At 33.5% G+C, this 25,047-nt stretch overlaps 3 protein-coding genes across 7 annotated transcripts in view; all 3 read left to right on the top strand.

Moving 5' to 3' along the window:
* LOC142221444 (potassium channel, subfamily K, member 16) lies at window positions 1–1,198 on the top strand. Its single transcript, XM_075291176.1, has one exon. The coding sequence runs from the start codon at window positions 32–34 to the stop codon at window positions 1,196–1,198; it is 1,167 nt and encodes a 388-aa protein (XP_075147291.1). The 5' UTR covers window positions 1–31.
* Window positions 1–21,066, top strand: part of LOC142221443 (mitochondrial protein C2orf69 homolog) — a 71,217-nt gene extending 50,151 nt beyond the window's left edge. For 4 of the 5 annotated variants that reach the window (XM_075291173.1, XM_075291171.1, XM_075291172.1 and 1 more), the window contains 7 exons: window positions 15,149–15,388; window positions 15,446–15,573; window positions 15,668–15,772; window positions 15,835–16,024; window positions 16,086–16,490; window positions 20,514–20,679; window positions 20,743–21,066. In XM_075291173.1, coding sequence (XP_075147288.1) covers window positions 15,203–15,388; window positions 15,446–15,573; window positions 15,668–15,772; window positions 15,835–16,024; window positions 16,086–16,490; window positions 20,514–20,679; window positions 20,743–21,065 — 1,503 coding nt within the window. In that variant the 5' untranslated portion in view covers window positions 15,149–15,202 and the 3' untranslated portion in view covers window position 21,066. Of the gene's footprint in view, window positions 1–1,201; window positions 1,340–15,148; window positions 15,389–15,445; window positions 15,574–15,667; window positions 15,773–15,834; window positions 16,025–16,085; window positions 16,491–20,513; window positions 20,680–20,742 lie in introns of those variants that run through there. The other variant, XM_075291175.1, reaches the window with a different exon arrangement.
* Window positions 21,066–21,963, top strand: LOC142221446 (uncharacterized; the record flags this gene model as incomplete). The annotated part of the gene is made up of 1 exon (XM_075291178.1): window positions 21,066–21,963. A coding segment is annotated over one exon (579 nt), but the record flags the coding sequence as incomplete, so codon positions are not given.
* Between the last annotated feature and the right edge of the window lie 3,084 nt (window positions 21,964–25,047).

The following is a 25,047-nucleotide window of genomic DNA, read 5'->3' as shown; positions in this document are numbered from 1 at the left end:
AAAAAATCAAGTGAATGATTGGAAATTGTAAATGACAAAAAATATGAGAAACAGTAGAGCAGATTCATTTAATACGTCCTCATCCCCAAGCAATCGTCCTAGAAAACGGTTAAAAAGATGCTGCCGAAATTTTGTTACTTTCATGTGCACACAAGTGGGTGTTGGTGCTCTTATTGTGATATATGCGATTTGTGGAGCTTTTTCCTTTAGAAAAATAGAAGGCGAGTCTGAGACGCAAAAAGAGGCAGAGGTCACGGGATTACGCACAAAATGTGCTGAAGAATTGTGGAATATAACAGAGTTGTACAATACACTTGATAAACCTATATGGCAAAATAGTACGGAAATAATTTTACAGAAGTACCAGACGGAAATTGCGGCCATAATTAAACAGGGTTACGATTATCGTAAACCGGCGGATATTTGGTCATTTCCCGCAGCCTTAATGTTCTGCCTCTCAGTAATTACCATGATTGGTTATGGAAATATGGTGCCACGCACCCCATGGGGAAAGGGGTTTACAGTCATATATGCCACATTTGGAATTCCACTATACATTCTGTACTTCCTAAATATGGGAAAAGTATTGGCTAGGTCTTTCCAATTTTTATACAGAAGTTTACACGAATGCACACACGAAAAATCAAGAGTAGACTATCGATTAGATGCTTTGGAAAATGGGAGTATACGTAGCTTGCACCGGAAAAAAATTATAGTACCATCTACTGCGTGTCTGTGGGTTATTATATTTTATATTCTAACTGGCACTATTATGTTCGCAAACTGGGAGAAATGGTCATTTTTAAATTCATTCTACTTTTGCATGACATCCCTTTGCAAGATTGGGTTTGGTGACTTTGTTCCAGGTGCATCTCTCGTCACTGGATCTCTAATAGCAGAAACTACCAAAAAGGTACAAGAAGATCCCACCATTGATCCTAATGCAGTTACTAAACTTCAGAGATCGATTGCTGAACAACATTCAAAATTAGCTATAAATTTCATTTATATGCTGATTGGAATGGGACTGGTAGCAATGTGCTACAATCTCATGAGGGAAGAAGTACGCGTTAAATTAAAAGAACTGAAAGAAGATACGAAGCTTTGCCTGGATGATACACGTACCAGATTTGTGGGATGTTGCGGAGCCCAGCAACGACATCCTTACGATGAGGAAAATGGTGACGAATATTACTAACTACATAACGAGGAGCGGATGTTGAAATGTATTTGTCAGCAATCAATGAGAAATGTACCACTTTGAATCTTTTATACATCCTTACGTTTTCTATTCACTTTTCTATTTCATGTTCATGAAACCAGATTTTACACAATTTAGGTATGTGAATTTCAATAAATTTTCGACAGTATTCCTTAATACTTAATACTACTTTTTTCGATCACACATTGTAAACCAAAATGCATTTCGTATATGTATATGTATTTATATTTTTTTAACTTTCTGAATGTCCCATATTTTGTGGGCATTTTATCAAATGGTGTAAGGAATTCAACTTTTCTTTGGAAAATGTATCTCATAAAATGTGTTCCTGAAACAATTAGAGAAATAATGAAATATTCTATATAAACTCATAAAACTGTGTTGTTATCGATGTGAAGCATATAATAAAATAAATATTCTAGTTGAAAGAAAGACAAAGTTTTAATATAAAACTTATACGCTGAGGGGAAATATTAAAAGTTGTCCAATTTTACTCTGAAATTAAATATTTATTTTTATATTAAATAAAATTATTAAATTGGTTTCCAAAGAATCTAATTAAAAAAATAATAATATTCACAAAAAACCAAATATTCTGGTTAAAAGAAAGTTAAAGAATCTTTACCAATTCACTATTAAGTTTTCCAAATTTTTAAGGGGTTATTCTGAAATTAAATATTTGTTTCTTACATTAAAAATATTAAATTGGTTTCCAAAAAATTTGATTAAAAAAATACTAAAATAAGGTATTAAAAACCTATAATTGATTTGATGATAAAAAGGTCATAAAAACGTAAAAGGTCATAAAAACGTAAACACTTACCAATTTATGACTAAACTATACGCTGAGATATAACAAAAATTTTCCAAATTCATCTGGAATTGAATATTAATTTTTTACATTGAATAATAAAAATTTCAATACACTTTCAATTTCAACATTTTTTCCTAAATATTCTTAGTAACATTCAATCATGTTTTTCAATTTACCCGAAAAACAAAAACCCAACCGTTCGTTACGAGTTACTTCCACAGACTGATCTTTCCATCATACATTGTTGAATAAATACCCATTCTCTTGTTATCTTTCGTTCTTTCCATCGCTCAAAATTATTTAATTTTAATGGGAAACGGAAAAATTTTCAATCACGTTTGTAATTGAAAATTATTTTCGAATTGATTGACAAATTGATTGAATCAATTAATATTTTAATTGGAAACATAACAAGTATCAATCATTTTTTAATTGGTTTTATTCGGATTTGATTAAATAAAGTGATTAATTGAAAAAATGTCGGTGATAATTTTTGTGTGGATACACGGACGAAAAAGACTGTTTTTCATATGTTTGGGTATAAACATTATATGTTTGGAACTCAAATTTTTAAACACAATATTTTTGAGTGCAAACATATAATGTTCATAAACTAGCATAATATGTTTGGGACATATATGTTAATATGTTAGGTTAGGTTAGGTTAGGTTAGCGTGGCAGCCCGATTAAGATTCAGGCTCACTTAGACTATTCAGTCCATTGTGATACCACATTAACTAAAAGTACCTATTACATATGGGCACTTCTAGTTTTAACCGCTGAACCTTCTTGATTATTTTTCTTTGTTGAACCAACCAGATTGTTCCAAAAATATTAGCAGACTGCTTAAGTTAACGTTTTCCAGATCCGCCAGTAATCTGAAGCTATATGCTCCTAAAAGTTGCTTGCGCTTTACACAAAATGCAGGACACTCACACAAGAGACAGCTCATACAATAGTCATTATACTTCGCGCAAATAGTTTTTGCAAAATCTCCTATCAGGCAGCGACCCGTTATAGCAGATATCAGGAGTGATACCTGACGTCTCGAGAACATTAGCATATCTAGTGTGCGGTTTAAGTTGAAATGGGGCCATATTTGCTTGGTGTCGTTACAACCCTTGCAATTCTCCCATCGAACATTTGCCATCATAACAGCCTTCTCACGCAGCATGAGCTTGCAGGTAGCTAGGGGCATACCAACAAATTCTAGTTCCCCTGGAATATGTAAGGTAGTCCCTAGACTTGCCAACTCATCCGCTTCGCAGTTCCCCGGAATGTTCCTATGGCCAGGCACCCATATTAGGTGAATATTGTACTGCTCAGCCATCTCATTGAGAGATTTGCGGCAATCGATGGCCGTTTTCGAGTTGAGGAACACAGAGTCCAAGGATTTTATTGCAGGTTGACTGTCTGAGTATATATTAATGCCCACATTTTTTGGAACATTACTTCTCAGCCAATTCGCCACCTCTCTTATTGCTAATATTTCAGCCTGAAAAACACTACAGTGATTAGGTAATCTTTTCGCTATTTGAAGTTCCAGATCATTAGAATATACTCCGAAACCCACTTGTCCATCCAATTTGGAGCCATCAGTGTAGAAATCTATATATTCTTTATTCCCCGGGGTATGTGTGCACCACGCCTCACTGTTGGGAATTAGAGTCTCAAACTTTTTGTCGAAAAGTGGACTCGCCAAAGTGTAATCCACTACGTTAGGCACATCTGGCATTATTTTGAGGACCGAACTGTGACCGTAACTTTTTTCCGACCACAGCGATAGCTCGCGCAACCGCACAGCCGTTGTTGCAGCTGACTGTTTGGCCAAAATGTCTAAAGGCAATAGATGCAGTATGACATTAAGGGAGTTTGTTCCTGTCTTGCTGAATGCACCTGAGATACACAAGCACGCCATACGCTGAACTTTGTCTAAACTTGTCGGCTGGTGAAGTGCCGGCCACCAGACTACAACACCATATAGCATTATAGGTCTAACCACTGCCGTGTATAGCCAATGTACAATTTTTGGTTTTAGTCCCCACTTTTTCCCTATTGCCTTTTTGCACGAGTATAAAGCTACCGTTGCTTTCCTCGCCCTTTCTTCAATATTAAGCTTAAAGTTCAGCTTCCTGTCCAAAATAACGCCAAGGTATTTTGCACACTCCCTAAAGGGAATTTCAATACCCCCTAAGGAAATGGGCCTAACCGTGGGAGTTTTGCGATCTTTGCAGTACATGACTATTTCTGTCTTTGCAGGATTTACCCCAAGACCATTATCTTTCGCCCATTTCTCAGTCATCCGGAGGGCTCTCTGTATAATATCTCTAATTGGTGATGGGAATTTTCCCCTGACTGCTAGCGCCACATCATCTGCGTTAATATGTTAGAACATATTATGTTTGGGACATAAAATGTTTGTAAATATAATATGCTTGGATGCAAACATATATTAATTTAGAAATAGCCCATAAACATATATGTGTTTACAAAGAGAGACAAAGTGTATGCTGGAAGTAAAATAATGAAAGTAACCAATTGGCGCATCACAAATATATATACACAAAGAAAATTTCATTAAATATAGGAAAAATACTATGTGTGAATATAAACAAGTATAAATTTACATATTATGAGTAAAAATATATATGTTGTGATATAAGACTTCGCCAAAAATTGTATATGTTTAAGTAAAATATTAAAATGAGTATTCGGAGAGAAAATTCATTCGGAACCAAGATAAAATATTTTTGAAAAAAAGAGCATGAGTTTTGTTTATCATTTTCGCATTACGGGCACAATTTTTTTGTTTCGTCAAAACAAATCGGAACGTAGGACGAGTAAGTCATAATATTCAAACAAAGGTAATTAAAGGGATCTTCATAAAAACTAACGAAAGGGCACTATACACTGAACAAAAAGCATGTCCGGTTCCAAAGATTGTGTCTCCACTTTAACAATTTTTAAGACACAATTCTCTTTTAAATGGGGTTTTGTGTACTTGACTCTACGAAGCACATTTCAATTTTTCGCTTTTTCAGCTTTTTTCATATGCTATAAAATGTCCGTTAAAAGCAAGACTTCCAGTAGAAATTATGCTATGTTTCAAGTAAAAAATGTCTTTAAAATAAAGTATTGAAAAACATATCCTATTTTTTAATGATTTTTGCCTTGTAGTCAAGATGCAAAAATGCAACAAATTTAAAGACAGTTTCATTAATTTTAAAGAATTTTTCTGAATTATTAAAGTCAAGTTGACCTTAGTCCAAAATTTGTTCTTTCATGTTATGATACCCATTTTTAAGTCAAATCACTTAATTATAACGACAACACGACTTCATTGAAAGTATCGACCTTTGAAGATCTATAAAAACAAAGATTAGTTCCTCTTTATTAATTAGTCCAAGAGGAGTTGACGGATTTTTTCGAAAATAAAAGTGGGCATTGAGTTCGAGTTTTGCCGCTAAAATTATTTCTCATTTTAGCGGCAAAACCAGAATAACATTACAACTTTTTCCGGTAAATTGTATTATAACATGGTGGGGAAAGATCCAAAGCAACAATTGAATAAGTTTATTTTCTTTAAAAGAAATTATTAAAGAAAAGTAAAAGGGTAAACATGGCAATTTTAACGCGATAATGCCAACTTTATACCGGCCTTAAGAATTAAATTAAGTACAAAATTATTCGTTAATAAAAATTCATATTTATTTGTATTTCTAAATTAATGGTGTAACATGCTAGCAAACAATTGTTCACACCAAAATAAATTTATGTGCTGTTTTAAAATTACTGTTTAGAATTTAAATATAATGTGCTTTTGAATGGTTATCGTTAACCTTAGGATTCGATGGAAAAATATTTATATATACTCGACTTCACGTTCTTCTTTTGTAAGAGTTTTTGAATTTCTTCGAAAATTTTAAACTTGTATACAAAAACCTTTATTTGTTACACAATTTTTATTGTTGCAATATAAAAATAATATTTGATTTGAACTCAGTCCATTTCGTTTATATCAAGCACTTTTCTTTTCTGACTTTAAGTCTTTTATAAAACACACTTTACAATTTCGTAGTAAAAATTTAATATAATAGTATGTAATGCTGAACACCTTTTCGGGAACTTCCGAACGTATCTGGAATATATGTTAAAAAATATATATTAAAAAAAAAATGGTGTTGGTCGAAGCAGGGATCGAACCCTGGACCCCTGTCACGCAAGGCGGACGACCAACCACTGCTCCACGCTGCCAACAAATGTATGTTTAACAATGTTATGTTGTTAAACAATGTTATGTTTGCATCGGCTCGTGGGCGCCGCAAGCTATGCTATATAAATATAACTTATAAGCTGTTCGAATCCCCGTTCAGCAAAAGGTAAAATTAAAAAAATTATAAAATATAATAATTTCTTCTAAAATGTTTGTATTACAGAAAAAGTGAGAAAAATGTGAGGGAATATACAATTAGGCAGAAAAAAAATTGAGTACAATCTTCTTTGGGAGAAAATTCTTCTAAGCATATAATATTTTTGGGTTCAAAATGTTTCCAAACATATTATATGTTCACATAAGAACATATAGTTTTGTGGAAGACAACATTATTGAATTTGGATGGAAAAATACAAAATGTTTGGAACTTAGACTACCCAAACATATTATATTGTTTAGACCAATATGCTTTCAAACATATTATATATTGGAAGAAATCAAACATATAAATGTTTGGGCAATACCCAAAAATGTATATGCTTGAAGCAAAATATGTTTGGGAGTATATGTTACAGAAGCGATTTTTTTGAGGGTGTAGATATCGGCCTTCTTGGCAACATACTGGTGGAATAAGACGAATCTTGATGCTTTCTTATACTGTAGTTTTTTAGACCGCCAGTTAAAATGGCATGGGTTCTAAACAAAAAATGTTCGTGAATCACACGTGACTCAAGCGAAGCCGTGAATGAAATTTAAACCAAATCCCGTGAATGTGCGTGAACGGGACTAAACAAAAATGTGACGTGCGTGAGTAAAAATCAAACAGTGTTTGTGATTGCGAGTGAGTAAAATTTCACCGAAATTACGCTCACGATAAAAATGTACGTTCACGATTCAACTCAGACTCACGATAAAATTCATTTTCACTACAAAATTCATGTTCACGATAAAATATGGTACACGTTCACGGTAAAATTCACACTCACTAAATTTAAGATCACCGATTTTAATCACCTTCACGTATTTTATCACGTATAAGATTTCAATAGCGTCCCTTATGTGATTGTGCAACATATTTTAATTGTACTAATGGTTCCGTCGTGAGTTAATTACTCATCAGTTATTGCAGCGAGTCATGAGATTTGTCGTGAATCACAAAAATTTTTCGTGAATGAAGAATATAGTCGTGAGTCACGAGAAATTTCGTTAATTACGAGGATTTTATTGAGCCACAAAAATTGTCGTGTTCCGAAAATATTCGTGAATTACGAAATTTGTCGTAAATTATGAAAATTGTCGTGAATCGTGCGGGAGCGATTCACGATTGAGAATTTGCGTGAGCGTGAATTTATATAATGTATTTGTCAGAAGTTCAGTGATTTTCGGTTCAGATTATTAAGCTAATTAGACAAATGTTGGTTTGTAAATAAAAACAAGTTTTATTACATTTTGCCCAGCGTTCCCACTATTCCTTTTTGTCTTCCTCAGGGGCTTCGTCTATTTGAATAGAATGTATTACAGATTTTATTGTAAACAAAAACACGAATAACTTAAATAGATATTATTTTAAGTTTGTTTTTACATTAAGTTTACACGTTATATACACGCTCACAAAAAATCGCTTCTGTAACATATACTCCCAAACATATTTTGCTTCAAGCATATACATTTTTGGGTATTGCCCAAACATTTATATGTTTGATCTCTTCCAATATATAATATGTTTGAAAGCATATTGGTCTAAACAATATATGTGTGGGTAGTCTAAGTTCCAAACATTTTGTATTTTTGCATCCAAATTCAATAATGTTGTCTTCCAAAAAACAATATGTTATTATGTGAACATATAATATGTTTGGAAGCATTTTGCACCCAAAAATAGTATATGCTTAAAAAATTCTCCCAAACAATATAGTGCTCAAAATTTTATTTATATATTTATTTACATATTTACAATCATAATGAATTATGAAAATAAACAGGTAATATAGGTGCTAACAACATAGGTTTTCGACCTGAATGCTCAAAATTTTGTTTCTGCCCAATTGTATATTCCCCCACATCTTTCTCACTTCCACGAGATTTTTTAGTTTTTAGCACCTTTTTCTGTAATACAAACATTGTAGAAGAAATTATTCAATTGTATGATTTTTTTATTTTAATTTTACCTTTTGCCGGACGGGGATTCGAACAGCGGACCACACAGTTTGTAAGGATCAAAGAAGTAGCTGATCAATTGCCCAAGGAAAAATAAAATGTTAATTTTGTAATAACAAGCAACAACCACCAACTTAATTCAATATCGCTCCCTGTTAAATAGCGCTCCAAGCTACTAAACACATATATGTTTATAGGCTATTTCTAAATTAATATATGTTTGCATCCAAGCATATTATATTTACAAAAATTTTATGTCCCAAACATAATATGTTCTAACATATTAACATATATGTCCCAAACATGTTATGCTAGTTTATGAACATTATATGCTTGCACTCAAAAATATTGTGTTTAAAAATTTGTGTTCCAAACATATAATGTTTATAGCCAAACATATGAAAAACAGCCTTTTTCATCCGTGTACAAATGTGAACATATAAAGACAACAAAACGCAGCTTAAAACTACACCCACAAAAAAGTGCCTTCGAAACTTAAGGAAAAAATGTTCATCAGTTTAGTTTAGCCATTTTATTTCCATTAATGTAAATTTTTGTGTGAAATAATAAAATTTACTTGTTTCAGTAAAAAAATCCTAAACTGAAAGCAGTTAGGAATAGTTCATTAACTAGCAGCGTTGCCAGAATTGTTGCACCAAAAACCGCTAGATTTGCCCAAAAATTGCTTTAAAAAAAGCTTAAAAAAATGTTTAAAAAATAGCTAGAAAAAAAGCACAATTTTTTTTTTATCAAAAGTCACATTTTTGATTGAAATTTAACAAACTTAAAGGCTTTATTTCACTTAAAATGCATATTATTTTCATTTTAATTCCAATTCTGTGAGACTCTAACAATATCTAAGTCATATTAGCTCTGTTTTGATTACTATCACAAATTTTTATTAGAATTCCGTCGTTTTGTGGGAACTACCTTCCCAACACCTCTATTTTATTGTTATTTTAAAATATTAAATAATCTAAGCATGCTTTGGATTTGGTAAAAAATTATTTGTCATTTTTTTTTAAATAAAATTTTAGCTTGGTTTTGAAATTGTGAGAAATTCGAAATACATTACTTTTATTTAAATTCTAGAAAATACATACAGTTTACATTTCCCAGTAAAAACATTTTCCTTTTCTTCATGAGCTATCAAAGTGCTTTAAAAACGTGCTAACGCCAACTTAAATTTCCAAATTCAGACTCGACTTCAAGTAGAAATTATTGTATGTATACGGTTTTAAAATAAAGTGTTGAAAAACATCTTCTATTTTTTGAACGCTATTTTGATACAAAAACTTCTCACATTTAAAGCCTATTTCATTAATTTTAGATTTTTTTTAGAATTGACACTAGCCTTCTTTGATTTTGATTTGATTTGATTTATTGGTTTATATGTTATACCAAGCACAACAAGATAAATCTTATAAATTACAGTGCCGGTCGATATTTGATTTTAACAATTTGAATTAACTTAAAACTTAATAGTAAAATATTAGGGGGAAAATATTAAATAATTACATAACGAGCATACAATTTATTGCAAAAAATTAAATAACTCTTTTTTAAACGATGTGTAATTGCTTATGCGTTGTGTGGTGGGAGGTAAGTTGTTCCAGAGACGAATGCTGTGAATGTAGAATTGTCTTTCAGATACTAGGCTGTTAGCTCTAGGAGTTATAAGTTTCATTCCTCTGTTAGATCGAGCGAATGTTAATCGGTTGTAAAGATATTTAGGTTCTTTTGTGTAAATTACTTTGTGTAGCTGTAGCAAGCACCTTATATTTAACAGATTGTTAAAATCAACGTTGAATATTTTATGCGAAAATCTTGTAATACTATCTCGTCGCTTCCTGTTGAAGACGTATCTGGCTATATCATTGTAGGCAACATTTAATTTCCGTCTATCTTCAGCATCACAATTAGCAAACACTTCACAACCATAGAGAAGGTTCGGAACAAGATATGATTTAGCTAAAAGCATTCGAATATTCAATGGTGTGGAATATCGTACATGCCACAAATTTCTAATCATATTGCGGACTTTTCCCACGGTACAGTTTATGTGATTATTCCACGTGAGCGTTGAATGTTAACCATGTACTCGATGAGAGTACATGGTTAACCGTTGCATTACCAATACTGACGTTTATATTAGTGACATGTGATGTATTCCTATTGCCAATCAGTAAGAATTTTGACTTTTTAGGATTAAGGCACAGTCCATTGTTTTTTGCCCATGTGTGAATTATGTTCAAGTCTTTGTTTATCATATGAATGTGTTCCTGTACATTGGTTGATTTGCAACAAGTGTATAGTTGTACATCATCAGCATATATTTGGATTTTACAAGCAATAGGGAGAGAAGCGAGGTCGTTGATGTACATTGAGAAAAGCAAAGGTCCAAGTATTGATCCCTGAGGAACTCCTTTGGATACAACAAGTGCTTGAAAAGATACCAATTTTTAAGTTGAATCACTTAACTATAAAGACAAAACGACTTTATCGGCTTTTGGACAAGGAAAACAGTTTATATCAGAGAAATTCATGCTATTATAACCAAAATTCGCGTTCGTATTTTAAGGAGATAAATCTTTGGCCTCACGACAATATTTTTTCAGTGCACAAAGCAATTCACATCTACTATTTTAATTTAGTAATATCGTAATAACTTTAGAATATTATAATAAAATAAAAAGGATAATCGAAATGCTAATATTCCCAATGATCTACTGACAGTTTATCTAACAAAAATGTATGCTAATAGTAGATTTAAAGTTTACGATAACTTTTATGAATATGATGAAAAAACTTTATAAAAAGGTGTATTTGCTGCAAAAATGTCCGCATAATGGCTGGAATCATTATTAATGTTTCAACTGAGCTTTGGAATATGTGGAAAACCTTATTCTTACAGCAAGGTTTAGATAAAAACGCCGGTTTATCCATATTTCAATAGAAACATGTCGAAAATAAAAAAGCCAAAAATAGCTAAAAGGGTCATGAAAAAAGCCAGAAAAAATCTAAATTCATTTTTTCCCGCTAAACGTCTTCAAAAAAAGCCAAATCTAGCGGGAAAATAGCTAAATTGACAACGCTGTTAACTAGAATAAGTCATGGAATTTTACTAATACTGTTTTCTTCGCTGGGTATAAGAATTTACTTCTGAACAAGAAAATTTTATTCACTGATAACAAAGCATTCGTATAAAATAAACTACAGCAAAGTTTCCTCAAATTTAGGAAAATTTCTAATAAAATGATAATTCGGACTTCCATTATTATCAGAGATGGTCTGTATCAAACTCTTTTAGGTTTGCGACTGTCGCAAAGTTGTAAACGTCGTAAACGTCACATACGCGTCGTAAATGTAGAAAAAGTAACAAAAGTCGCAAACTGAAAATACTTTAGTCGCGTCAGCTAGGCAGCGAATTCGATGATATCCAAGACGACGGTATGTGCGAAGAAGTTTCAATTCTTAGGAATGTTCACAATTTTCGGTTTTAGTCCCCACATTTTCCCTTTTGCACGAGTTCAGGGTAACCGTGGATTTTCTCGTCCTTTCTTAGCTTTAAGTTCAGTCTCCTGTCCAATATAACCCCAAGGTATTTTGCACCCTCACCAACGGCAATTTCGATACCACCTAAGAAAATAGGCTTGATCATGGGAAAACTTTCACAAATTTCGGCAGAAACTCACAGCGAATGCTGTCAAACTAAATTAAAAAATGTTCAGGATTTCTTCTATTCAAAATTTGGTTTTCTACAGCAGGTTTACGACTTTTGCGACATACGTATTATACCGTCGCAAATGTATGTCGCAAAAGTCACAGTTTGTGACAGGCCAACCCTGATTATTATAGAAAGCTTATCATACATAGAAAAATATTTTAGTTCATTCGTACTAAGAAGTATGCAATCCTTTCAAAATTTAAGGAAACACACTTGTTAGAATGTAGGAAATTTTCCTATATATCTGTTTGTAATGTAATCGATACCTGTCATCGATGTAATTGATATGTTTCCGCGTGGTTTATTTTTTTAGTTGGAATCGTGTTATGATATACGGAGAGATTGTTAAAAAATAATTTAGTAAAATAATATAAAAAATAACAAATAAAATATATAAAATATTTGTTATTTTAAATTAGTGAGAAAATTTTTCGTTTTTTTTTTTATTTATTATTAAACATAAACAACAAACAATACGTCTATCAATGTTCGTGATGGTGTATAAAGAAAGAAAACGCCAGAAGAATAACAACCCCTTCATTCGTCTTCATTTTGGAATCATCAATTATCAAGTAATATTTAGTGACGCTAACCTTTTGTGAAAGAATTGGTTTATGATTTTTTTATATTTGTAGGTATTGAAATTGTAAAAGGAGGACAAAATCGTTAGGCAGCAACTTATTAAAAGTGAAAAGTACAAGAAGAAGAACAAATGCGTTTTACAGTTGATAACATTACATGGAAATTGGAAATAGTGGAATAATAAACTAATATTTCAAGGCCAGTCGACTCTGTTGATTCTTAATAAATATATTCAATATATTAACAAAACATGTCTTTTATTGAAGAAAAAATTGCTCATATAAATAAATAAAATTGTATATAAAAACGAAGGTAAGCAGTTCTAATTTTGAACTAAAAGGTTTACCACAAATATGTAAGATTTGTACAAATGAATGAAAAAAATTTAATAAAATCATTTCATATATGAATTCAATTCAGTTAATTTTTTTCATTCTGTAGTATAGTGGTACATAAATATAGGAAAATGTTAACTAATATATGGAATGCATTCTACCAAATAAAAATGTCTTTGGCGCTATACGAAGTTCAACTTTCTTCACAATGAGTTCATTTTAAGTTGAAGAAGGGGTCACTTTTTTCTGGGTGCTTATTCCTAAAGTTGCCCTTGCCGTCGTATTTTGTCGCTGTTTGTTTGTAGCCACTAATTGGTATTCCGTTCGTCGATAAATTCTGTTATCGACGAAAATCGGTATTCCTGGCGTCGTTTTTTGTCGCCAATATCATCGATTTTTGTCGCCGTTAAATTTACCAGCGACGAGTTTAGTGATCAATTTTTGAAGATGTTCAATTGTTCGATAACTAATCGAACAATTAAAAAATAAATTTAAAAAATGGAAATTGGTAAGAGGTAAAGTGACTAATCCTCATCAATTAAAAAAAATGGTTAAGGAACTAGAAATCATATGAGCTTGACTGACTCCAACGATTTAAATCGGTCGAAACAAATGGTTTGTGGCTCAATGCCTTTGGACTTCAGAGAAAAATTGTAACAAGTATTTATTCCAGCTTCCAGTTACATATGCCCTCTATACGGAACTCATATTCCATATCAAGGAGTCCTGAGCTGACCACCATCACAAATCTTTTGATATACAAAATGCTTTATTTATAAGTTGTCAGAGATCCGTATATGTAGTAGTTATAGAATCATAGAAAAGAAAAAATTAAATTCCATTTATTTTTAATAGAACCCCTTCAAGACCAATGGAGTTGTTTCCGTGGAGTTTTCGACAAAACGGTGTACATCTCTTGCTCAAAAGCTTTAACTGCCTCAGCGTTTAAAATTGATTTAAAACCATCTTTTTTAAAACGAGGATCTATTAGAGTTGCTACCCGAGGAGCTTTGCGTGTTTCGTAGTGTGCAAATCTATCAATTAAACGGCAACTTATAGTTTCGAAGGCAAAGAGACCTTCTGGATGTATCGATGTTACATCGATACATCTATAGTAACATCGATGTATCAATTTTTATAGATTTGGAAGCTTTTACTGTCCTAGTATAGATATCCACATAGTGATATATGCCATTTGTTACCGAGCATTGTAATTGATACAAAAAGTAATCGTCGTCATCACCTCTCTACAGGAATACCAAATTAGTGGCGAATAAGAAGAACATTTACAATATTGAAAGTCTGCTGGTTCTTAAAAGCTAAGATATTACTAGTTTTTGAAGCAAAAAAAATATACTGTGACATATCAATAATTGGTTTCAAATGTATGTAAATAGATTTGGAATTTTGACTCGTTATGACCAAAGAAAAGATTTACTAATTTTCAACGAATATTGAGGGACATTGGAAACTCCTCTCATGTCAACGCACAAAAAAAAACGATTCTTTCCTCTGAAACGAAGATTTTTTGGGTTAAGTCGTCGTATAGCCAGAGGCGAGCGAGGTGTCAGTTATTGCGTGTTACCTTGATATTGAAGTTCTCTAAGAGAAATTCTACGTATGTTACGACATTTTGGACCAACGAATATATCGGGCGAATGACTTGATTGCATTAACTAACGAAATTAATTTATATTTAATATAAATTAATTTAATTTATATTTAATATTTTTATATAATATTGTAATGTCCGTTAGAGTAGTACATAGTAATTCGTTAAATTGGCCCTGTGAAGGCTTTGAATTGCTTAAATAAATGTATTTCCATTTATTTAAGCAATTCAAAGCCTTTACAGGGCCAATTTAAAAATAAACTATTTAAAAATCAATTAAATGTTTCATCATGTATACCTTTTATGTGTAATTATTTCTGTTATTTTCGTGATTGAGATTAGCACTACTATTTATTAACAGAATGAAGAATTATTAATAGAATAGAATCTCTCGCCAAGTAGTCCAAACTTTTAAGATGTCTGAATCTAGGGACTGTCTCTGAATGCATCTAATGTAACAAAAAATAAAAAAAAAAATATTTTCAGGTAACCATTGATAATTTTTTCCAATTGCAAAAACGTGTCACGAACTCTGGGGTAATGCTTGGTGGCAGCGCCGATCGTTTATGCACACCAAGCACGTCAGCTGGTCCTTTTCGAATATTTTCCGTGTCTGGATTCCAAAACAGAAGCAACGATATTGTTTATTGTCCGCCTATCAACAGACAACAAAACCTAAATGATGATGATTCCACTGCGGTTGTTTACTTTGGTGGTGATGTTCAGGTAGGGTAACATTAATACCTCAATTTGTTCAAAATTTTATTTTATCCCTTGTTTCAGGATTTTCCGGAAAGCATGGAAACCAATCGTGATAGCAGAGGTTACATGAAATACAATCTAGAAAACTCAGCCATTTTATTACGAGAAGCATTTCCCCGTTCACATATAATTGTGGTGCGTCCAGTTAGGTTAGTTATACATATATACATGAAAAGATGCTTTTTCCAAACGTATCGTAAAATTACACTAACAATCGAATACGTCTTTTATGTGCACATCTAGAATGGAATTTAAAACTTTTAGCTGTTTTGATAATTTTGTTCGTGGTAATAACGCTGGCGTTCCAGACCATACTCCTATGAACCACGCACTACAACACTTGGAAAAGTATAATCTACGTCAATGTCATCATTAAATGGCTTTAATATAGATTCTGTTATTTTATTTAGATTGTTACAGAACTTGTCTCAACGTCTTATATCAATACCGGAAAATGAAATTTTGGACCAAGCAGCGCAAGCGCAAGCAGCTGCTGCTTCATTGGTATCATCTTCATTGTCCAACGCTTCCTCTGATTCATCATCATCGTCTTCAAATGCAAGTGACAGTAGTCAAGAAATGGACATTGATATTCTACAGGTAAGAACATTCAATACTATTATATTCAAATTATGAATTCTCTACATTGTCTACTTTGTAGGTTCAAGAAAATGTCACTGTTGAATCTGATGGTGCCGCAATTTTTTCAAACTCAACTGTTACAAACAGCGGGCCCGATTCGTGTGAACTGGACATTAAGGAAGGAAATTCTTCGCAAATTACGAATATCACTGATCCATCATCCTCAACAGCATTAAAAAATTTATCGCTGCAAAATGTACCCCAATCAGAGAAGACTAATGATATGACTAATGATAATAAACAGCAACATTATAACAATCCAAGCGACAGCAACAACTGTTCCTCAACCCAACAACAGAATTCAACACAAATTCATGCCACACACCAGCACAATAATCCATTATGGTGGCGTGAAAATTTGAATTTAGATAAATCGAAATTAATTCTTATAGGCTTCAGCAAGGGCTGTGTTGTTCTCAATCAAGTGAGTCATATAAAAGCGTTGAAAACGTCGGACAATTTTAAACATGTAGACGAAACCCAAGAAGATTGGTTCAAGCGTACGTTGACTAATTTCGAAGAAAACTTGAGTTAATAACGAATATGTTTTGAACGGAATCGTTCTTCAGGTACAAGGTGTCAAACTGTTGCAATCTGTGCAACGTTCATATAATGTAATTTTAGTAATTGTAGGTCTAGAGCTTATGCAACCGACGAGCTAAACGGACGTATTTTCCAAATCGGATTATTTCAATTTAACGCTATGAAATTCAACGTCATTCATCAGACTGTAACTTAAGGGCTGGCACAGTGGACGGCTTCGACTGAAGTTATCAATTTGGGTAATGACCAAGAGTTTGGGCCTGTACGTAGACGGACCAAAAACATTTGTTCGCACAATGAACGTGGGCATTTATCCATCAAATTTGAATTTGCCTTCATTAACGAGTTGTTTTGGTTAGCCTCAGTAAATTTACTCGTGCTCAAGTTCTTATACCCCAAACCACATAGTGGTCATGGTATAACTTTGATCTGCCAAAAAATGTGCCTACCAGAAATATTGATTTTAGACCCCATAAAATATATAACGATCGGCTCAGAATCACCTCCTGAGTCGATCTAGCACTTGGTGTCCGTCCGTCTGTCCATGTGTTTGTTGTTCGCATGCTTCCGGTCGCAATTATTAACTGATTTTGATGAAATTTGTTATATGGCGTTTCTTTGGCACAAGGACGAACGCTATTGAATTTGAAAAATCCGATTAAATATAGAAAAAAAGCGCCTTCGAAACTAAAGGAAAAAATATTCATCAATTTAGATTAGCCATTTTATTTGCATTAAGTTAAATTACACTAGTTTACACTGAAAATGTACACTCGATGAGAGTCGACTTTTCTTATGTATTTTGATCTGCTAAAAATGTTTAAAAATTTTCTATGGACAGTTTTTGAGATATCCTGTTATTTTTATTTTTCGGTCTTTTCTCTCTCAACAAATTATATCTCGAGTTAAAAATGTCCGATTATATCGTTGTTGGTACTTAAATGAAAGGTATTAAGATGACGAATAGTCGTGTATAATTGGATCTGTGATAATTTCAAAAAATTTACAAAGGACCTTTTCCGCCAGAAAAGTATAAACCATTGAAAAAACGCCTGGAAGAGAAGTTCATGGTCGTATAGATGATACTCTAACGTAAGTAATAAGATCAACTAGAAGAAAAACGACCGAACGGAACGACATCCATAAAAAAATTAATTTTTATCGAATTCAGCAGATCAAAATACATAAGAAACGTTGCCTTTCATTACGTGTACATGAATTTTTTATTTTTTTTTTTTTTGTAATCTAGTGTTATTGTGTGAAATAATAAAATTTACTTGCTTCAGTAAAAAAAATCCTAAACTGAAAGCAGTTAGGAATAGTTCATTAACTAGAATAAGGCATGGCATTTTACTAATACTTATACAGGGTATAAGAATTTACTACTGAACAAGAAAAATTTATTCACTGATAACAAAGCATTCGTAAAAATGAACAAAAACCGAACTAAAACTAAAACCAAATTTAGTAAAATTTCTTATAAAATGATAACTCTGACTTCCTTTATTATAGAAAGCTTATCATACATACGAATAACACTTAGCATAGAAAAATAGTTCAGTTCATTCGTACTAAGAAGTATTCGATCCTTTCAATTCTATTTTATTAAGCCAACAGAGAGAGAGAGAGAGAGAGAGAGAGTTTTACCCTAATTTGCTTAAAAATTTGCACAAGAAGAACACTTAGTACTATAGCCAAGTTTGCCAAATTTTATTGAAATCGGTTCAGTTTTAGATATAGCTCCCATATATATCTTTCGCCCGATATAAAATAAATTTCTATTGCTTCAAACTATAACAAACACGTCGTGAAACGTTTGGAAGCCTTTAGGCTTTGGTTATTTTGAAGATCATATGCCATAAAAACTATGTGCAAAGCGAAATCGAAAATTGTAGCCCTATCTAAAATCTCCAAAATTTGACGATAATAGTTTGTATTTGTGTGAATATGGCCTTAACACAACTGTAAAATAAAAACATGTTCATGTTTATGTAAGTCAATCATTTGTTCATATATTGATATATGCCCAAAAAATATTATACAAAATGTTTAACAATATAGCTTTATCATATTTATCAAGGCCGACACAATTTATCTAAACCTATCAATGAATATATTCACATATTTTTTTTACCATCTCATAATTTTGTGCTCCACATTTGTTTTTACATTGGGACTAATATAACTATGACAAATTTTAAAATGTTTGTCATTTGTCGTTGACATTTTGAATAGTTAGATTGAGGCGTCCTTTTGTGTCAAGCCTCTGAAATTGCGAAATTTTTCGCACTACCACACCTTGATTTGTTAGTGTAATATGGTCTAAGTGGAAACCAATTTATCTAGGGATTGGTGTCATCCTCTACAACCTAAGCTACATGTATTTTGGACTTGTTGGAAGTACCTATCTTTGACACGAACTATAACCTTCAAGCCATCCCACGCTGTAAGTGGATATGCGGTATTTTAGCCATTCCCGGCGAAGCGACGTCTTGAGATGGTCGTTAATAGTTAGAGTTGAGGCGTTCTTGTGGCCTACTGTCAAGCCTCTAAAATTGTGAATATTTTTTCGCGCTATCATACCTTGATTTGTTGTCCGATTTTCAAAAACAATCTTCAAAGATATATAATAAGGTGTTATATCTTTTTTGTTTCAAAGATATTCCACATTTAGTTATTTTTTAACATCGTCCGTGGCTGGCATTGACTTTTGTAGCTGTTGGCTTATTAATTTGGATAATATTTGCCACCACTGGTTAGAGTTGGTGTTTTGGTTCTCAAAAATTAAATGTACAGTGGCAAATAAAATGTACATAAGCATATTTTAGTATGCTTGTTATATCAGCCATTGAATGTACGATTTTAGTTCCTCGCCATTTATTACCCATCCTTACAGTACGTTTGTGATTATTTGCCTATTGGATGGTCATGGGCCTTTGACCTACGTTATCAATACTGCATGACAGGTATTAACAGCCTATTTCTGATATCCGAAAGAAAGCAATTGCGAACGAACGGTAGTCACTCACTTCCGTCTAGATTTGGGTTACTCTAACTTCCTTTCGTTCGTTCGCATGGCTTATGTTACTGTCAAATGCTAGCATTACCAGATCTCAATTATTTAAATTCCCTAAAAAAGATCCATACATTTTAAAAATTAATTTCCATAAAATTCAATCTGGCATCGCCGTGCTTTTGGCAAACTTTTCCCGCTTCTGATATTTGGTTTAGCTCTATAATTTTCTAACAAATGGGTCCACGTAGAGAGATAAGGATTTGTATTTCTATATTTCTACAATAATTACAGTTCAGTTCTCCTTTTAATGAGTGTTTCATTCGAAATGTACTTATGTGTTTGTTCGTGTTAGATTTCCCTTAAATGGTCTCTATTGCGGTAATAAAGAAAAAATAGATCGATATAAATAACTTTTATCACATATTTACAATAAAAGCTTTAATCAATTGATCAATTATTAAGTTTTTCCTATTTATAACTGCCTTTTTCCACAAAACGAAAGGTCTTTACCAAGTGAATGGTTTTGACATTTCTCTTAAGCATGGATATGTCAAATTTCGACAAATCTCTATCTGTATATTATACCATAAAATATGTTTTGTATCTGCAGGGAAACTTAGACAAATGTCTCTTGAGTTCGCCCCAAAGATTTTCAATGAGATTGAGGTCGGTGGACTGATTTGGCCACTCAACAACGTTCAAATTCTGATCCCGAAACCATTCACTCATCAACTTTGATGAGTGTTTCCGGTCGTTATCCTGCTGATATTTCCTAAGAAGTGAAATATTTTCCTAACAATATGTTTGCATAACTGTCTATATTTTATTTTTATTTTGGTTGTACATAACTTACTTTATCTATTCTGTATTGTTGTATTTCAATTATAGTTTATTTATGAGTTTCACTATTTGAAAACTCTTACGCCGGATGACAGCACTATGGTACGTTTACTATCTAGAATAAGTGATATGTACTGGTTAGATGGTGGTCATGGAGGACAGAAAAATACATGGATTACATCTAGGAGTTTGCTGGAAACTTTAACTAGAATGGGTAAATAATGTGTTTGTTTCGATGTATAAATTTTGCTATAACTTTAGGAATCTCCCCTTCCAGCAATAAACATACACGTCCACTTGACACCTTATCAAGTACAAGATGATCGTCGACCTTGGATCCGAAAAGAGGAAAAAATATTTACTGATTTATTGAGGCGTTTGGGAGCACAAATAACGCGACATCTACACTATGATAGTCAAACGGCAAATTTGATGACACATTTTGAAGTGTTGCAAGCATTCTGTCAACATATTCACAGCCAAAATCTGCATGTATCTGGGCAAAACAGCCAAATGCACGTTGCTGCACACGTGAATGTGCAAAATAATGAGCAACAACAATCCGTGCAAAGTCAACCACAAGCCAACGAAGAAAAGTGACATCGCCACCATCATCACCGCAGAAGATCCAATCACTACCATCATCACAATTTCCACCATAATCAAGGCAAAGTATCGCATAAACACAAACAACAAAAATTGCAATGCCATCATTCGCACCAACAACAACATAATCATATTTTGCACTGTATTGCTTCAGCAGTTGCAGCCGCTTCTTCAACGTCCACCAGTGGTTTGGCAGCAGCCGCAGCTTTAATATCGTCATCAACTGCAGCTGCTTTAGCTACTGCCGCATCTTCTTCTATTTCTCTTGCAACGTCTTTTCAAAATAATTCAATTGTAAATATTAATCATCAAAATCATTTTTTTAATTATCAACCCTATCAATCGACACCGCAAAGATTGCGTAATTATAATATGCTTTTGAATACCTCTCAAACGCAGCTACATTTAACGCAACAACAATCCGGAACAACAACAAATACGACAAATGTTCCAATGTCCTCGAACATTACAGCAAATAGTAATAATCATCATAACCATCACCATCATCATCATAACCACCAGTGTAAGTCGAAACGTAAGCTACAAAAGTTGTATTATACTCTATGTCGTTGAATCTCTACATATAAATTTTTCGAAAGCACAACATATTCTGAACTGATGTCTAGTATTTTTTATTTGTATTCATAAACAACATATTCATACAATTTGAGTATATTACGTTCGTATGAGATACAACTACATATTATTTTTATAATTTAGTCCTAGTGCAATAAATTTTACATTTTCTAAACTTCATTTCAGTTAAGATATTTTATAATGTTGCTTTTTCATATATTTTGTAAATTATAGTTTTACTTGAATTTACAAAAGAAAAGTCTTTTAATTTTTTGCTTTCAGAGCATATTCGTTAATAAAACGTTTAACATTCAAATTTTCACAAATTTTAATGCATAGGAGTATTGTGTTTGATCTGAAAATTTTGTGGCCCACCCAATAATTGCAGTAAAATTAAGTACAGAAAGATTATTTATTTGTATCAAATATTTTTTTGTGTCATGGCTAAATTTAGTAAAAATCAGTCTCTACGCAACAATTAACTGTCTCTGGAGCCTTAGACTGTTTTATGTTACGTTAGCTTAAATGTTTCAGGGTGGCTGATATATTAGTCAAAAGCAACAAGTGTAGGAAATGAAATGATAAATGCAATATTCGGGCCTTTTCGGAAACGCAATGTTGCGCTGCAACTGCTAAGTGGTTTTACTGTAATGTGGAAAGCCGTTCAGACTCGGCTATAAAAAGGAGGTCCTTTGTCATTGAGCTTAACATGGAATCGGGCAGCACTCAGTGATAAGAGAGAAGTTCACCAATGTGGTATCACAATGGACTGAATAGTCTAAGTGAGCCTTTATTTTTCCACAACTTTGCTCCATAGTACAGTTTTTTTGAAATTGAAATATTATAAACATATAATATAATATATAAAAATAATTGAAAATTTGAAAACTCGTTCTCTACGTGTTTTTTACTAGGTTGGCGCAACATATGTTTCAATATTGGAACATTTGCCCTTCCTTTCCTACGGATTGGTGTCATCCTCTATAACCTAACCTAACCTAGATGCAACTAAGACTTTAGGTAAGGTTAATTTTGTGTTGAATAGATGTCCACTTAGACTACTATAGGCTAGTATGTTCCTTAAGCTGCACTCCCGTCGATCAGTGAGAGCCTGAGAGAAAAAGGAGCCCAGTATCTTGTTTCTTCTAAAGGATAATGCTGAACACTGACGCAGGAAGTGATACGAGTGACTTCTATTCTATAAAGATAAGAAGATAGTGGATGAAAAACGTCCGCTACGACATTATTCGTTCCACGAGAGCCCTCCTTAGCCAGCACAACCGCTTCCTCATTTTCTACTATCCACAGTGCCCAGGTACCCAGCACGGAGTTATATTATGCTGTGATTGACTGTCGATGAAGGATATCAGCTTCTTCTGAATAACGGTCTCATCAACAGCGACTTAGAAGCCTTTGTGATTGCAGGTGGAGACCTGAAATATACTGAAATCACTATCTAGCTTGTAAAACTCCCGTATTCCCAGTTCACTGCAATAAATGCCGCTGCCCGTTCCTTCTTCAATCTTTGATTCGTCATACATGTTCAGGACCCCGAAGGGTATCCTCCTGTCCCCACTCCTCCATACTTGGTACAATATGTGTCGGCTTGTGATGATAAACATGCTCCGTGGTCCGTCTCTCTATAATGCATGACAAGAATTTCAGTATGCTTGCAGGCAGTACTCTCCAGCGTGTTCAAGCTCTTAAGGCCGAAACACAATGAAAAAAGTAGGCGTATGCTTTAGCTTTAGCTTTTTTCTTTGCTCTGAAGCGGCTTTATTTTTTCCAACACACATAGAAAAGCGCAATTCTCGCATCATGAACATAAACAAATTTATATTTTCAATTACAAACCTGCAAGCAACAAATGTTTTTAACGTCAAAAACAAAACAGCCTACCAAAGCTCAAAAAGTTAAAATATTTTAAACTTTTTTGGAGCTTTGGCGCCAAGCTTACATGTATTGTATGCAGGCTCATATAATTGATTTTTCAAACTTTTTTCAAAGCAAAGAATATAGCGAAGAAATAAGCGGCATGTTCATTGTGTGTCGGCCTTTAGGTCCCATAAGTGTAAACTCTGGTGTTTTCTTTGCGTGTAAATCGAGGGGTTTGATCCTCATAGCACCTGTCATATAAATAAGTGCAGTCCTATTTATTCTCGACATATGATTTTAGTGTCTCACAATTGTCCACCAAATATAACAACCATATTTGGCCAATCCCACGGCGCCGGGCTCTCTGCATTGGATTGACCCGATGGGTCCGACTCATCGGCCAGTGGCTGCCACATCAGTGTACGTGTTGTTTCGTCCGTCTTTTTGTGGTGCATCCCGAGGAACCTTCTCCGTTTGCTTTTGGACATCTCCCGCACTAACGGTGCTTGGAATGGGTGCACTTACGGAATTGTTCCGGCTTAACGTCGCAGCGGGAGTATAGTCATACTGACTACGTAGCAGCATGCTGTGCCAGTGGTAGCAGCGGGGGTCATCAGATTATGCGACTCCCCCGACATCTCCCGCACAACAATATTCTCCGCCGCAGCATCTGACTCCCAATATTGTTGTGCCAGTTCCGGAAAGGGCATCATTTTTGCAATTTAATTGCAACGGGCTCCGAGGTAAGATTAGCGAAATAGTAGATTTTATGAATCGGAAGAGGATCATGGTCGCGGCGATCCTGGAGACGAAGCTAAATGAGACCTGTAGCTTGTGCCATTGTGATGGTGGTGGCCTGGCTTTCATATTACACCGTTCCATGCAGTATTGGCCTATCCCGCTTGTTTCAGACACTAGTGACATGGAATGTATGGAGGTAGCAGTCAAGTCTGGGGCTGTCGAGATAAAACTATACAGGCTACAGCCCAAACATTGAGTGGCGGTTGTGCGGGCATAACCGATTGGTTCTAGGAGACAAATATCTTGGACCTAATAAAGTGGAGCAATTCTTAAGCAAATTCGAAACAATTTTGGCATGAATTATGATATAAAAGAAGCGGGAAGTCAACAAAAAGATCCTAAATACAAGCAAGAATGCAATAGCATTATTTTCGTTATCTTTTTCAAAATCATCTGTTGAAAGGGCATTTGTAATATTTGACACAATTAACAACAATCGTATTTGAACTTAGCAGCTGAAAGCATTTTAAGAGAAAGCCTGCTTTTTAAATTGATATACATATAGTATTATTACATCCAAAGAAAAAATAATTTCCTCAGGGACGAAATTTTAAACAAACGAAAATCTCTTGTTATAAAGTATTTTCTTAAAGAGCAAATTTTATTTTTTTTTACTTCAAAGAAAAATTTTTTAGCATCAAAAAAGTTAGTTTGTCCAAAATTCCGCTTCCCTCTTCTTTCAGTATATATATTTGTGATAAATTTAATTTTTAAAATGTATCAC

Source organism: Haematobia irritans, chromosome 1 (assembly GCF_050003625.1).
Source record: "Haematobia irritans isolate KBUSLIRL chromosome 1, ASM5000362v1, whole genome shotgun sequence".
Lineage (NCBI taxonomy): Eukaryota > Metazoa > Arthropoda > Insecta > Diptera > Muscidae > Haematobia > Haematobia irritans.
The sequence above is the reverse complement of the archived record's forward strand: the minus strand, read 5'-3'. Positions and strand labels throughout refer to the sequence as shown.

What these genes read in the sequence shown, in the direction of transcription:
- LOC142221444 (XM_075291176.1), top strand. Translation starts at nt 32, where the DNA reads ATGACAAAAAATATGAGAAACAGTAGAGCAGATTCATTTAATACGTCC.